At 37.9% G+C, this 12,887-nt stretch overlaps 2 protein-coding genes and 1 long non-coding RNA gene across 3 annotated transcripts; 1 reads left to right on the top strand and 2 right to left on the bottom strand.

The window, feature by feature from the left end:
* Window positions 1-1,638: 1,638 nt before the first annotated feature.
* LOC116162633 lies at window positions 1,639-1,921 on the bottom strand. The gene is made up of 3 exons (XR_004143573.1): window positions 1,900-1,921; window positions 1,711-1,805; window positions 1,639-1,657 (listed from the first exon to the last, which is right to left on the bottom strand). It is a non-coding gene; the product is annotated as an uncharacterized LOC116162633 (long non-coding RNA).
* Window positions 1,922-4,973: 3,052 nt separating this feature from the next.
* Window positions 4,974-12,385, top strand: LOC116164091. The gene is made up of 10 exons (XM_031478218.1): window positions 4,974-5,029; window positions 5,774-5,982; window positions 8,700-8,720; window positions 8,770-8,829; window positions 8,877-8,963; window positions 9,017-9,391; window positions 9,449-9,676; window positions 9,733-9,839; window positions 10,537-10,628; window positions 11,592-12,385. Exons 1-9 carry the CDS (start codon window positions 4,974-4,976, stop codon window positions 10,555-10,557), a joined length of 1,164 nt encoding a protein of 387 aa, XP_031334078.1. The 3' UTR covers window positions 10,558-10,628; window positions 11,592-12,385.
* Window positions 10,643-12,883, bottom strand: LOC116164090 (protein ALP1-like). Its single transcript, XM_031478217.1, has 4 exons — window positions 12,569-12,883; window positions 12,356-12,500; window positions 11,329-11,452; window positions 10,643-11,274 (listed from the first exon to the last, which is right to left on the bottom strand). The coding sequence occupies exons 1-4, from the start codon at window positions 12,859-12,861 to the stop codon at window positions 10,643-10,645; spliced, it is 1,194 nt and encodes a 397-aa protein (XP_031334077.1). The 5' UTR covers window positions 12,862-12,883.
* Between the last annotated feature and the right edge of the window lie 4 nt (window positions 12,884-12,887).

The raw sequence follows: 12,887 nt of genomic DNA, 5'->3' as shown, positions 1-12,887 counted from the left end.
GTAGAAACCCCTGTTTATCGATCACCTCCGCGGCGTGTCTGTTGACATGGACATATGCCACCTGCTGTCCGCGGTCTACCGTTACCATGTTTTTCACCCTGCACCTGGCACTAGGTGTCTCCCGTAGTATGGCCTCAAGCACTTCCTCTTTAGTTGTGACCGCGTCCAGATCTCTCACGCTCAACGTGCAGTTGTCCTCAAGGATGGTGACCTCCCTGTCGCTTATCGCCGCCTTTATCTTCGGCCCCTTTCCATTCTCAAAAGGATGTCCCCCGCCCTTGTTCTCTGGATACCCTCTATCTTGGTATCCACCCCTGACATGTCGGTCTGCCGTATCCGTTTCAGTATGTCTTCTAGGTGGTTTCCACCCTGCAGCCGTACCAGCACCGCTTCCGCCCTCGGCGCCCTTCGCCTGGTGCCTGAGGTCACGCCTTCGCTCTCGCTGGTAGCCTGCTGCCTCTCCTTCGGCCTCCCCTTTCTTCTACTGGCCTGCTTCCATTCGCCTTCGGGGTCCCCTTCAGTATCGTTTCGGTGAATCAACCTCGACTTCTGTGCCCTTGCCTTGTTCACGTCCTCGGCCGCTTTCTCCACTTCTTCCTCCTCGGTCGTCGCTGGCGTTGCAATTTCGACCCTCCTGGTTTGGCGGTTTCTGGTCGGCACTCGTCCATCATGTCCCGACGGTCCAGGTTTGGCCGTTATAGCTGCATAAGAGACTAGGGGGCTCGTCTGCGCCTCAGTCGTTTTCATCTCTCTTCTTGTGATTGGTCTATTGGCTGCCTGCACCTTGTCCGGTCGGACCTCTGGCACGCTGCTTTTGGTCGTCACCTTTAGGTTGCTCACGTAGTGTCCCCACTTCTGCTCGATGAGCCTCCGATGGTTCTCGAGGGTTGTGAACGTCTCGCTTACCCGTTTGCACATGGATTTTAGGGTGTTGTTCGTGTTTTTCGCGTTTTTGATAAACCGTAACGTCTCGTCGATCGATGATAAAAGCATCATTTCACAATTTTAAAATTCATACCAATCGGAAAAGTGATAATTGTGTAATGTTGAGCACTAAAAGAGTTATAAGGTGATTTTTTTTAAAAAACAAAATGGTACTATTGTGATTGAAGGACAAATTTTTATAAATTCAAGTGTGTTCTCAAAAATTAACACAGAAATTTATAAACAATTTTATTTCTTCCTTGGTCATTTTGAAGATAAAATTTCGATAATTTCATTAACAAAAGACCCAATCATATGCAAAATGTGCTGCCTTCCTAATGAAGATGCAAACAATTTTTTTGTTGTACCTATACATCACACTTTGCTACGTTTATAAGCAAGTATTTTTATTAAAATTTGTGCAATAATTAGTTCTTTTATATCATTAACTTGTCTTTCAGTGGCTAACGACAATGGAACATCATTGATGTCAGTTATATCAATTGAGTTTGTTTCAATGCGTGTTTCGGAGGGTGTTTCTTTGTAAATGCCATTACCTAAATCCGTTTCAGGCTCATTATTATTCACGTATACGGGAATATAATTCGCTGGATCTTCAGTTGATACAGTTTCGTTAATAGTTATTAGTGTTGTATCAGGTGCAGGGGGTAGATTAAGACAAATAACGGCACTCTCATCTTCACTAGAAGATAGCTCACTTTCATCTCTAGCACTGGTACAATTTGGAATTACACGTTTATTTTTTCGTCTTTTTATATCTAATACCTGTGTGGGGTTGTTGATCGCTTCTATGTCGGTTGATTCTAAGTCAGATTTTTCCAATAAAACAGATTCTGCCCTATAAGCAGCATCATAAGAATCTGCCAAAGAGGAATTTTATTTATCAAGGGTAGGTACATAGGTACTCGTATTTGAAAGTAAGTTAGAAATTAGATGTACATATAGTTACTTTACCGAACAATTTAGTACAAATTGGCTCAACTTTATAGCTAGTCCATTTTTTGTAAGGTGTTTTTCCCTTTTTGGCATAATCAGATGCTTTTTTGCTATCGTATTTTACCTTAAAAAATTAAACACATATAGATATATCATAATGGATTTTCGAAAACTTTACCTGCCCTTCTTTAACCCAACTTGTAGCTAACACACACGTGTCGCTAGTTCCAATAAACTGGTACACAGTGTACGTCTCCATATTCCTTCGGCACTAGGTAATTTGTAATTACACTCGTTTCGCACGTGAAATGAGACTTGTCTATCAATAACAAAATGACATAACCTCGCTAAGCTTGTCACGCGCAACTCCGAAAGGCAACTTTTATACAGATTCAGTAAAGGAAACTGAACAGAATCTATACTATCCTATTTTCCTACACTAATGAGTTAGTTACCCCGTCTATAATTCAACGTTACTAAAGATTTGTGTACAAATGGCGAAATATAGTATCGATTAGGTAAAGAATTAATACCTATTTAGTAGAGGATAATTATAGCTATTCGTATAGAATACACATAGATTTAATAAAGTAGGCATATATCTTCCACAACAGTAAAGTGTTTTTACCCATGACCTGTACTGAAATGTCGTTGTGTATATAAGAATACTTTATATGTGCGATAAATTTACAGCATATATTCTATTCAGAAAAATATATACAGATAGTGCTGTATAATCGCTGTATAGATTAAATAAAACATACATCTATAAAGAATATCTTTAGTTATACTCTAAATATGATATACAGTTAAGATCTTTATCGAGAAATCTTTATAGCATATAGACTATTCTATACAGTTCACGAAAACCTATATCGCATGGTTATACGGGATTGCCCTTCAATAACCGGTGGTCTGCGTCTTCTGGTGTACTGTTGGAAATATGGTTACAATATAAATGTACTTTTTCTCACGATGATTAAGTTCTAATGATTAAAAATATTAAAACAGTATAATCAAAGGTGGCTACCTAATTTCATTTTTACCGTTACTTAGTCTACGTTATAAAACCGGATGACGTAAGGCATTTAAAACTATTATACGTTGTACCAAAGAGCACCCACTACTCTGGTTTTACTTAATTATTTGTCCAATTTGCCTTCGTTCAAGAACGAATTCATTTAAATAAACTTCAGGAATGGATCGCGTCGAGTCACTTTTCCATGGAAACCAAGAAGTACACCTCTAGTCTTTTTTCGAATCGGAACCCGATGATCTCGCTGATTAAAAAATGCCCATTGAAATTTAACCTTTACTATCATTTACAACCTTTTGAACCAATTTCAGACTTATATTCAAAAGTGCCATGGTCCATGGTATTTGATCGTTCAGATAAGGCCGGTTCCCTTAGTACAAGGACATATTTGTTTAAAACTTAAAGATTAACTTTGGATCGAATCAATTTTCGATTAGAACCAACGGGGACATCTCTGACTTTTTTTGGAATCGGTACCCGATGATCTCGTTGATTAAAGAAATTGCCCATGGAAATTTAACCTTTACTATCATGTACAACCTTTTGAACCGATTTCAGACATATCCAAAAGTGTCATGGTCAATGGTATTTGATCATTTAGATAAAGCCAGTTCTCTTAGTACAAGAACATATTCGTTTAAAACTTAAAGAGCATCTTTGGGTCGAATCCATTTTCGATTAGAACCAACGGGGACAGCTCTGACCTTTTTTGGAATCGGTAAACGATGATCTCGTTGATTAAAGAAATTGCCCATCGAAATTTAACTTTTACTATCATGTACAACCTTATGAAACGATTTCAGACTTACATTCAAAAGTGTCTTGGTCGATGGTATTTGATCGTTCAGATAAGGCCAGTACAATTAGTACAAGAAAATATTTGTATAAATTTAATTATCTTGGATCGTATCCATTTTCGATTACAACCTAGACGTCACGGTCCATGGTATTAAATTAAATTAAAAACTGTCGCGGTTAGAGAGTCGGTAATGTCGGGTCCGTTCACTTGGCCCCCCATTAGCTCAAAAATGAACCAATTTTTTTGTATGTATTGTGCCTCAATTGTGCTTTTATGCTCACCGTTTGTGCCTTTTTGGTTTCAGACATAATACGTGAAATCAGATGTGCTAAAATCAGCAAGGATAATTGTTGGTGCTGCAAAAAAAAATTTATTTCAAACTTATTTTGAAGAGCGGAAAAAGAATCTCAAATCAGATCCTTATGTCAAATGATTTCCATCTTTTATCCCAGTTTCAGTAAACAAATCTGCAATTTTGGCTTTCGTTTCGCATAATATTTTAGTTTTTTTACGGGGGATTATCCAGGGATTTCTTTCCGGGTTTTTTTTTCCATGGGTTTGTTATTCCGGGGGCTTTTTTCCTAGGAGTTTTTTTTCTGGCGTTGGTCGTAAGTACCTACATATGGTTTTAAAGCTTGTAACATTGTGCAGAAGAAATGTGCCAAATACCAAATAATGCAATTGCAATGAAGAATGTGTTGTGGACAAGGACCGATTACAAGAATAATTTTTCGTTGTATATAAGATTATTTTTAGTCATAACTTCAACGGGTTTCCGGGCCTTTCTAAGGGGTTTATGGGTCATAGGTCACTGCAAAACTGGTGAGATTGATAACAGCTGCTGCGATGGTGCCTGTTCGCTCCGCTGGTTTGGTTTTGCTTTTTTTCGTAAGGAAATGTTTCAAATATTTAAACACGTTTGAACGTAACTACAAAGGGCCATGATATCCAAAAAAATGTTGAAAAGGAATAATTTCAATAACAAATCGTGTGATAACCTTATATCTAGCAAATTAAATTTCGCGTTTGTGAGTATATATCCCCCCCAGTCTTTTGGCTTTTACAATTTTTAGTTTCTCCGCTCTCCCTCTCCTTTATCGGTCAGCATACATACAGGAAAATTTTTATTTTAGTGGAGTAGGATCGCGACAGTGCTTCGTGTCGTTTTGTTTAATCTGACGATTTACTATCACCAAGTGACGAAGAGTGAGGTCCAAATTTATAAGGACTTCCAAAATAAAACGTGCAGATACGGTAATGGGTGCCGCATGTGCACTGCAGCAAGGCGCCGAAGCGGGCCTTTATCGTGAGCAGTGGGTTGTTACAGACAATATAAAATTAGAACTAGCGCGAATTAACTCCAGGCTAACTCGTTGTAATGATTTTACCAAAGGCATTTGCACCCGACCTCAGTTTCGTTTTTCGCATAACCCTATGCCGGCTGACAGTTTTTTTAAGTGCCCCATTTGTTTAGGGGAAATTTTCAAGGGCGAAATCGTTTGCTTTAGTCTTTGTAGCCATAGTTTATGTAAACAGTGCGAAAAAGGATTGCCGTTTTTGCGCGGTTATCGTACAGTGGCGGGTGGGGAAGAGACGGTGATCAAGCGGTGTCCAGTGTGCAGAGGAGAGTCTGACGTAATAAAAATATTTGTTTAGTTTAGGTTTAGAGTGTGTACTTTTAATTGAACGGATTTGCCAATAATTGCTTCAAACCGTTCATTGTATTAGTGCATTTCTTGAAATAGTAGATTGGACATTGCGATTTGTTGCGCCACTGCTTTGTTTGCAACAGGTTTCACCCTTCGGTGTGGAGCGCGGTGTGTAGGGGCGATTGCCTGGCACGTCACCTTTCTTCAGTATTCCTCGTGTTTTGTTATCATTGCGATTTCGTTCCAAGGAATTGTAATTTTTTTTGCAATGGCGACCCCTACGCCGCTTCCACCAACACCAAATAATATGTGTTGCGATTTCTTGTTTGGCACGTGTATGCGTAACGCGTGTACATACAGCCACGAGTTATTGCGTTGTTTTAAAATGTGCAATTTCAATTGCTGTAGGCGTTTGCATCTTACTGCCGAACAACTGCAGCAAATTGGACAGCAAGACGCTTCGCAATGGGGCCAACATATTAAAGCAGAATTGCGGAGAATCGCGTGGGTATATTTAAGAAACTGCCCATCCGAAAAAGTAGACCAGTACTGCGCTGCAAAATTGTTGGGGTCCAGTTGCGAAAGAGCCACCTGCTTACGGTGTGGAGTGAAAAAAGGTTAGTAACCGTTTTTTTAATTATTCTCGATGTTGTGAAAATTTTGTTTCGCCGTCTGTCCGTGTACACGATAACTTTGTTTAGAAAAGTTCGATCGCTTTGCAAATTGGTACGCACCAAGTCTAATCGAATTGCAAAAATGCCCCCCAATATAATTACATTGAACCTGCCCGCCCTACACAGCTCTTCGCTGGTCGACACAGATTCATTTCAATGTAATTTCTCTGGGAGGCGAATTTTTGCAATTAGACCTCGTATGAGACTGTGCCTAATCAACGCTAGGCTATCTGTACTCATTACCATTAGTGTGGTGAAAAATAAAGCATTCGTTACTCTGTATTCCTTACTTGAATACATTCTAAAAGTATTCGTTGTTTTCATGGTTTCGTTATCGTTAAGGGTGTATACCAGTTAAATTTTATTTTTGTTTGACGTATGTTGAATTGCATAATATTTAATTACAATTAATGCTAACAAAGAGACAAAGATAGAGGAATGTACCTGCTCAACCAGTGTAGGTATAAAGTAAACAGGTAATTACCTAATTGACAGAGGTCATTAGTCATTGAGATGAATACGCATATAAATTAGACATTGATTATAAAAAGTTGGTTCCACATTCATTTTTTTGACATGTTACAAAAAATCGTCTAATTCTAAAATCAAGCATAAATTTGTAAAAAGTTGGTTCGCATTCAATTCAATTCTTTTTCAAGAACGCTACAAGCTTAGGTATACTTTCTAGTTTGTGTCACATTTAGATGTGTTAAAAAAAATCATTACATTTGAAAAAAAAAATTGTTTTCACCCAAAATGAAATCACATTTACCATGTGAACTTTATTATTCAGTATGTAATGGAATTATAATTCGTACATATAAATTAGCCCTAATAATAGAAATAATGGTGCTAATGACAGCTATTCCTCAATAATTTCACTTTTCCCAGTTTTTCATAAGACGTTTGTATATGTTTATAATGAGATTAGAAAATTTCGTCCCAATCGAAAAAAACGCGAGTTGAAGTGAAAATGTAATGTTTTTCTGTTAGTATACATTTTTGTGGAGTAGGGTACACTGGCAAAATTATAATTTTTATATAAACGAAATTTTTATATGGGATTAGAAAATTTCGTATCAATCGAAAAAACGCGAGTTGAAGTAAAAACGTGATTTGAAACAAAAATGTAAATGAAAGGAATTTTTCTACAGTGTGCCACAAATTCGAGGGTAAGTATGGGGATCTCGTAAACGGTAAGAGATACGAAGTCGGTTAAATGGAGGCAAAGTTGGGCATTTTGGTGCTCAATAATAATCTGTCTTTGGATTAAAAAAATTCCGAATACTTTTGGAGATATCCGATAAAAACCGAAAATTTGATTTTTGGATTTTCTCAAAAAACTCGAAAACCGTTAAAGGTTAAAAGTAAAACATTATTAGAGCACTTTTTGTATGTCTCTCCATTGATGCGATCAGCATTTCTTCTCAACGAATGGTTTTTGAGATGCGATTAGGAACTTTAGATTTTCTTATGGGCGCCATCTTGGATTTGTGAAAAATTAGAATCTACATGAAATTATTTTCCAATCATGTATCATGATCCTATCTTTCATTGAATGTTATATGAATAAGAACAAAAAACCTTCTCCATCTAAGGAAATTTCATGTAGATTCTAATTTTTTAGAAAAATCGCTACTTTTATTTCAGGCTGGACTTGATTCTTCTGCGTTGCCTTCAAGTAGATTTCAAAACTCTGTCTAAACCTCTTCCAGCTCTCACTTAGATTGGTACTATTTATATCCAAGCTTTTAGGTGCTTTGAAGCCTTCCATAATACTTAATACTTTGCTGGACCTCTTATTAACCAACCTTTTAAACACGTGCTTGGAGGTTAGGTTCAAGGGTGTGCGATTCTAAAACTTAACTTGACTCGACTTACATTTCCTTTCTCGACTGCGCCATGTTATATTCTTGTACATAAACTTGTACTTGTAAAGCTTGTTTATTGGGATAATTGTATTACAAAAACACAAAATCATTGTACATTAGCAACCTTGTGTACAACCTTGACATCCGGTTAGTGCCATGTTGCCACATTCACTACACCTCTAAAGATCTTGAACGAGCCGAAGTGTAAAATCCATGTGGTCGAATAATCCGCCCAAGTGCGAAAATGAACGCTGGTCCAATAATAGCAGAACCCAAATTGCCAACTAATAATTCCAGCTTCAAAAGGAGCCTTTATTCTTAAATAATCCTCACGATGAGTTGGATAAATTTTAATTAAGAATAACCACACTTCAATCTTGCACGAGAGTTGCAACAGGAAGAGAAGAAGACTTTCACTTTTCCTGGGGAAATGTATAAAAGCGGGGATTCCCCTAATCAATCTCAGGTGACCAAATATTTAAACTTTAAAGATTCCCAACTTTGAATTGTAGGACAAGGAGAAAACATACATAGAAGGGGATAAGCAGTGATAACAATTTAAATGTGACAATGCAATGAAATATGCTGTCACGGAGTGAAAATTAAGCGCAAGGAAAATTAGAACGTTAAAGCCTGAAATACAATCTCAAAAAAAAACTACTGAATTCTTAACCAAATAAGCAATTTATACGGTTTCGAAAAAAACCGTCACAATTTGCACCACAAAGTCTCTGAAAATAAACCGACAAAATGTACGAGCAAAATGGACCGACAACAAATATTATCCAGCCAATATTATTACTTACAACAGTAAGTTTTTTTTATAAATTGCATTGTGTAAAATTTGATTCGTTTACAGAAAATCATTGCTTATTAGAAAGTATTAAACAAAATATAATTTCCAACCGTCCACGTATTGGTAAGAATTTTAAACAACGTAATATTGACTTTATAATAAAATTTTAGAACTCTGCAGATCATTTGGTTGTGATCCGACAAGTGGTCAGGAGCCATCATCCAACAATTTGGTCACTTTTACCACACAACCAATCTGTAAGTTTTTAATCACATTATGGGAATGTAATTTGACTTGTTCTGTTTTTCAGGTACAGATTTAGAAGTACCTACGCCACCCGATTCCGAGATCACTGCTGAGTGGAACCCTGAAGCAAATCACTTTGGGGACAACGAATGGTCTACAATAGAAATGATAATCAGAGATATAGAGGACAATGCACCAGCTCCTATTGCAACTACAACTGCCCATCGTTTTTCCGATAACCAATTGGTTCCCTCCACAGTGCAACTTGCGGATAAAGCAGTCTTAGAAGGACAGATGGTGCCCGACACGAATCTTTTTGAATTTGATAACGGAACAAACAAAGACCCAAATACTGACAACATTGAATATTATGTAGTAGAAGAAAATACCATTGATATAGACCATAATGAATCTTTTTCCTTCACCTCACAACCACTTGGTAAGTTTCTTTTATTATATTATGCATGATTTTTGACATTGTTTTCCTGCCTTGCAGATCGACCATGCTTGGAACAGATTGTACCTCACTCTGATGTCTTTAATGAATTTGACACTTCCACCTCTGAAGATCAAAATGTTTCGTTCTTTGTTATCACAGATCACTCCTACACACGAACTTGCATAAGAGATAATAAAGAATCCTATCATGTGGCACCTACAACAAATGGTGATTGTGTGCCAGCATCCAGCAGGCGATCAATCCCCTTTGCAGTACAACCACTGTGTAAGTGCTTTGCTACTTTATTTTGGATATCTAATTTTACTTTATCTAATTATCAGATGAAATGAGCTTAGAAGCGCCTATTGAACTTGATTCCGAGACATTTGAAATATTAGACGTGGATACTTTTCAAGATGTGGCCATTGAAAACGAACAATATGTTAAGGTGCGTATACATATGCGAGCCGAACCGTTCGCGAACAACTGGTTCGTTAGATTGGGACGGGATTTGTTAGCGCTCGCGAACCGTTCGCGAGCGGTTCGTGACGAACCGTTCCCTGTCGGTTTTTTCGACGAACACAAAGGGATTCGCAGTTCACATTGGGACGTGTTTGTGCGAGGTTCGTCGTTTTTATTCCGGTCGCGAGGTAATTTATAAATATGGAGTGGCCCGAGGAAAATATATTGCGGTTAATAAACATCTATAAATGTAGACCTTTATTGTGGGACCCCAAAAATGTTAACCATTTTAAAAAAAATTTAAAAGAAGATGCTTGGCGCGAAATAGGCGTGGAAATGGAGGTGTCTGCAGACCAGTGTAAAAAAAAAGGTAATATGTCTACTGGCTTCGTACAGGCGTGAGAAAAACAAAGTGAAGACAAGCACTGGAACAGGAAAAGGTAAAAATATAAAATACGAATAACAACATAAAATTACACACGTTTCCAATTTTTGTTTTTGTTAAATTAAGTTGTTAACGTTGACATTTTAGTTGTTTGGACCTACTTAACTTACAATGTATTCATACTAATAAATTACACTAAACACTACATAATTTACGTACAATTACAAAGTAATAGTTGAAATACAATAAAACATTTACGCGGATGGATGCTTGGAATAATGTTAATTTTGTATTGTAGGAAGAGATGAAGTTTATGTAAGCAGATGGTTTGCCTACGAAGCTTTCAGCTTTCTGGAAGACAGGGATTTGCCGAGAAAGAGACTTGCCACGGTGAGTAAATCCTCTTAAGCATATTGGTTTTGCCATTCTAAAAATCCTTCCTTAATAAAATAATCAGCTATTTCATCCCTAATTCTGGAACAGTAATTGGTGGATCTTCGAGGAACATTTATTAGCGGCAACATAGACGTCATATCTCCTTCTTTCCTCCATGACCCTTCGATTAAATTCCCCTCCATTTCATTGTCTAATAAGCCAACAGGTGCATACAGATTAGGTGAATGCGTTCTAAGATAATTATGTAACAGGATGGTCGTCATTACTACCAATTCCGTTGTTTCGGGCTTCAAAAGCATTGGTCTTCTTAAGACCCTAAACACGGCACTTGAAATACCGAAGGCGTTCTCTACTATTCGACGGCCCCTACTCAATCGATAATTGAAAATTCTTTGAGGAGTTCCTTTAGCGAAGTCTCCTGCGTATGGTTTCATGAGATTTTCACTTAAAGCAAAGGCACTATCGCCTGCAAAGAAATAAGGTATTTGCATACTACGCCCCGGTAGTTCTTCTGGTAATGGAAGTCCCAATGTGTTTTCTGCAAGCATTCGATGTAATTTACTCGCCTTAAAAACTCCCCCATCTGAAATTCTGCCTTGGCATCCCACGTCAGCAAACATAAAGTTATAATTGCCATCAACTAATGCAAACAGTACAATACTGAAATTCGATTTGTAATTAAAGAACTCAGTACCAGAGTTCACAGGAGCTTGTAAAACAACGTGTTTGCCGTCGATGGCACCAACACAGTGAGGCAGATTCCAACGTGTTTCAAATATCTTGGCAACTTCCGTCCAAGCTGCAGGAGTCGTGGGTAACTGAAACAGAAAATACTTATTCAAAAAAATGGTTTATTAGGGTACTATTTCAATTTAAAGAAGAGGGGATTCAATGTAAATTTAATTCTATTTATGAACACATTTGATTCATGAATTAATATCTAAATTTTAATTTTAGGAGGCGGATGATGTACAAGATGGCGTCTATCCAGTAGACTCGCCTGTCGGGCAAATTGATCAAGAAGCAACACAGAGGGAAGAAGAGACACAGCCACCTTCTACGGTCAAATCTGATAAGCGAGTGAAGGGGAAACGAGATGATATCAGTTCTCCAATGATGAATAGTGCGTTTCAGATATTGGCAGCTGCCTCAAAAAAGTTGGACATGAAACCGTGTCCTGCAAATGAAATTGATTCATTTTTCACATATGTCGCTACGAAAGTTAACAAATACCCTTCTGAACTACAACAGGTGGTTCAGCACTCCATTTTTGAAGTACTTATGCATGCAGATAGAGGTTTGCTTTGTTCGCCTACTCCAGCTTATCCGTATCCTACTAATTGGCAAAACTCTGTAGGAACTGCACCAATTGCCACCGCCCACATGTATTCACAGCCTACACCCCATTCTCAACCTCCTTCCCTTATGCATTCCCAAGCTACTCCCCATATGCATTCTCAACATAGCCATCCTGTGTATTCACAGTCACAGCAGGAAATACCTCCTGCTGCTACACCTTCAACATCTGGTCAGTCTTTATCTGTGCCCTCATCACAACCGTCTCCTGATTTATCAACGACGTCAGAGAACTTTGAAGATTTTCTGTAATGTACCTTTACTTATGTGTTTCCTAACTTTCTAATTACATTTTATTTGTAATTAAACTTAAAATTTGACCAAAAGAAATTCCTTGTATGTGAATGAGTTATTAAATATGTTACCTTAATATAACCCTGCAATTCCGTCACAAGTGCTGCGCAGACTTGTGGTACTATACGTCCAATGGACTGCTTGGAAATCCTAAATAGGTACTGGAGGCTAACAAATGAATCACCCGTAGCAAGGAACCGAAGTGTTACCGCTAGTCTGAAACAATAAATTAGTAAAAAATACAAACACATAAATATCCTAGTATTCACGGTAGCATTATTTACCTGTCTTGAGCGGATATTGGAGTGCGAAAATAAGTTTCCTCTTTCGAAATTTGGGGGCCAATCTTCTGCAATAAATTCTCAAAATCTGAAGGCGACATACGCGTGAAGTTTTTATATTGGCCGCTCATTTCTTGTGATTTCATGTCGATAATCAGTTCCGTGCCGCTGCGTTTTTTATATAAGTCGGTATGCCACCAACGCCTTTGCTTCCTCTTTTTTTTAGCCAAACTACCCATCACGAGAGCTGCACTGCTCATAACCATAATAGTGTAAATTTCCTCGCGCGAAGACATGTTCAATATATAGAAGTACACAGCCG

This window comes from Photinus pyralis, unplaced genomic scaffold (assembly GCF_008802855.1).
Source record: "Photinus pyralis isolate 1611_PpyrPB1 unplaced genomic scaffold, Ppyr1.3 Ppyr1.4_LG2, whole genome shotgun sequence".
NCBI classification, from domain to species: domain Eukaryota; kingdom Metazoa; phylum Arthropoda; class Insecta; order Coleoptera; family Lampyridae; genus Photinus; species Photinus pyralis.
This window is presented reverse-complemented; position numbering and strand designations above follow the sequence as displayed.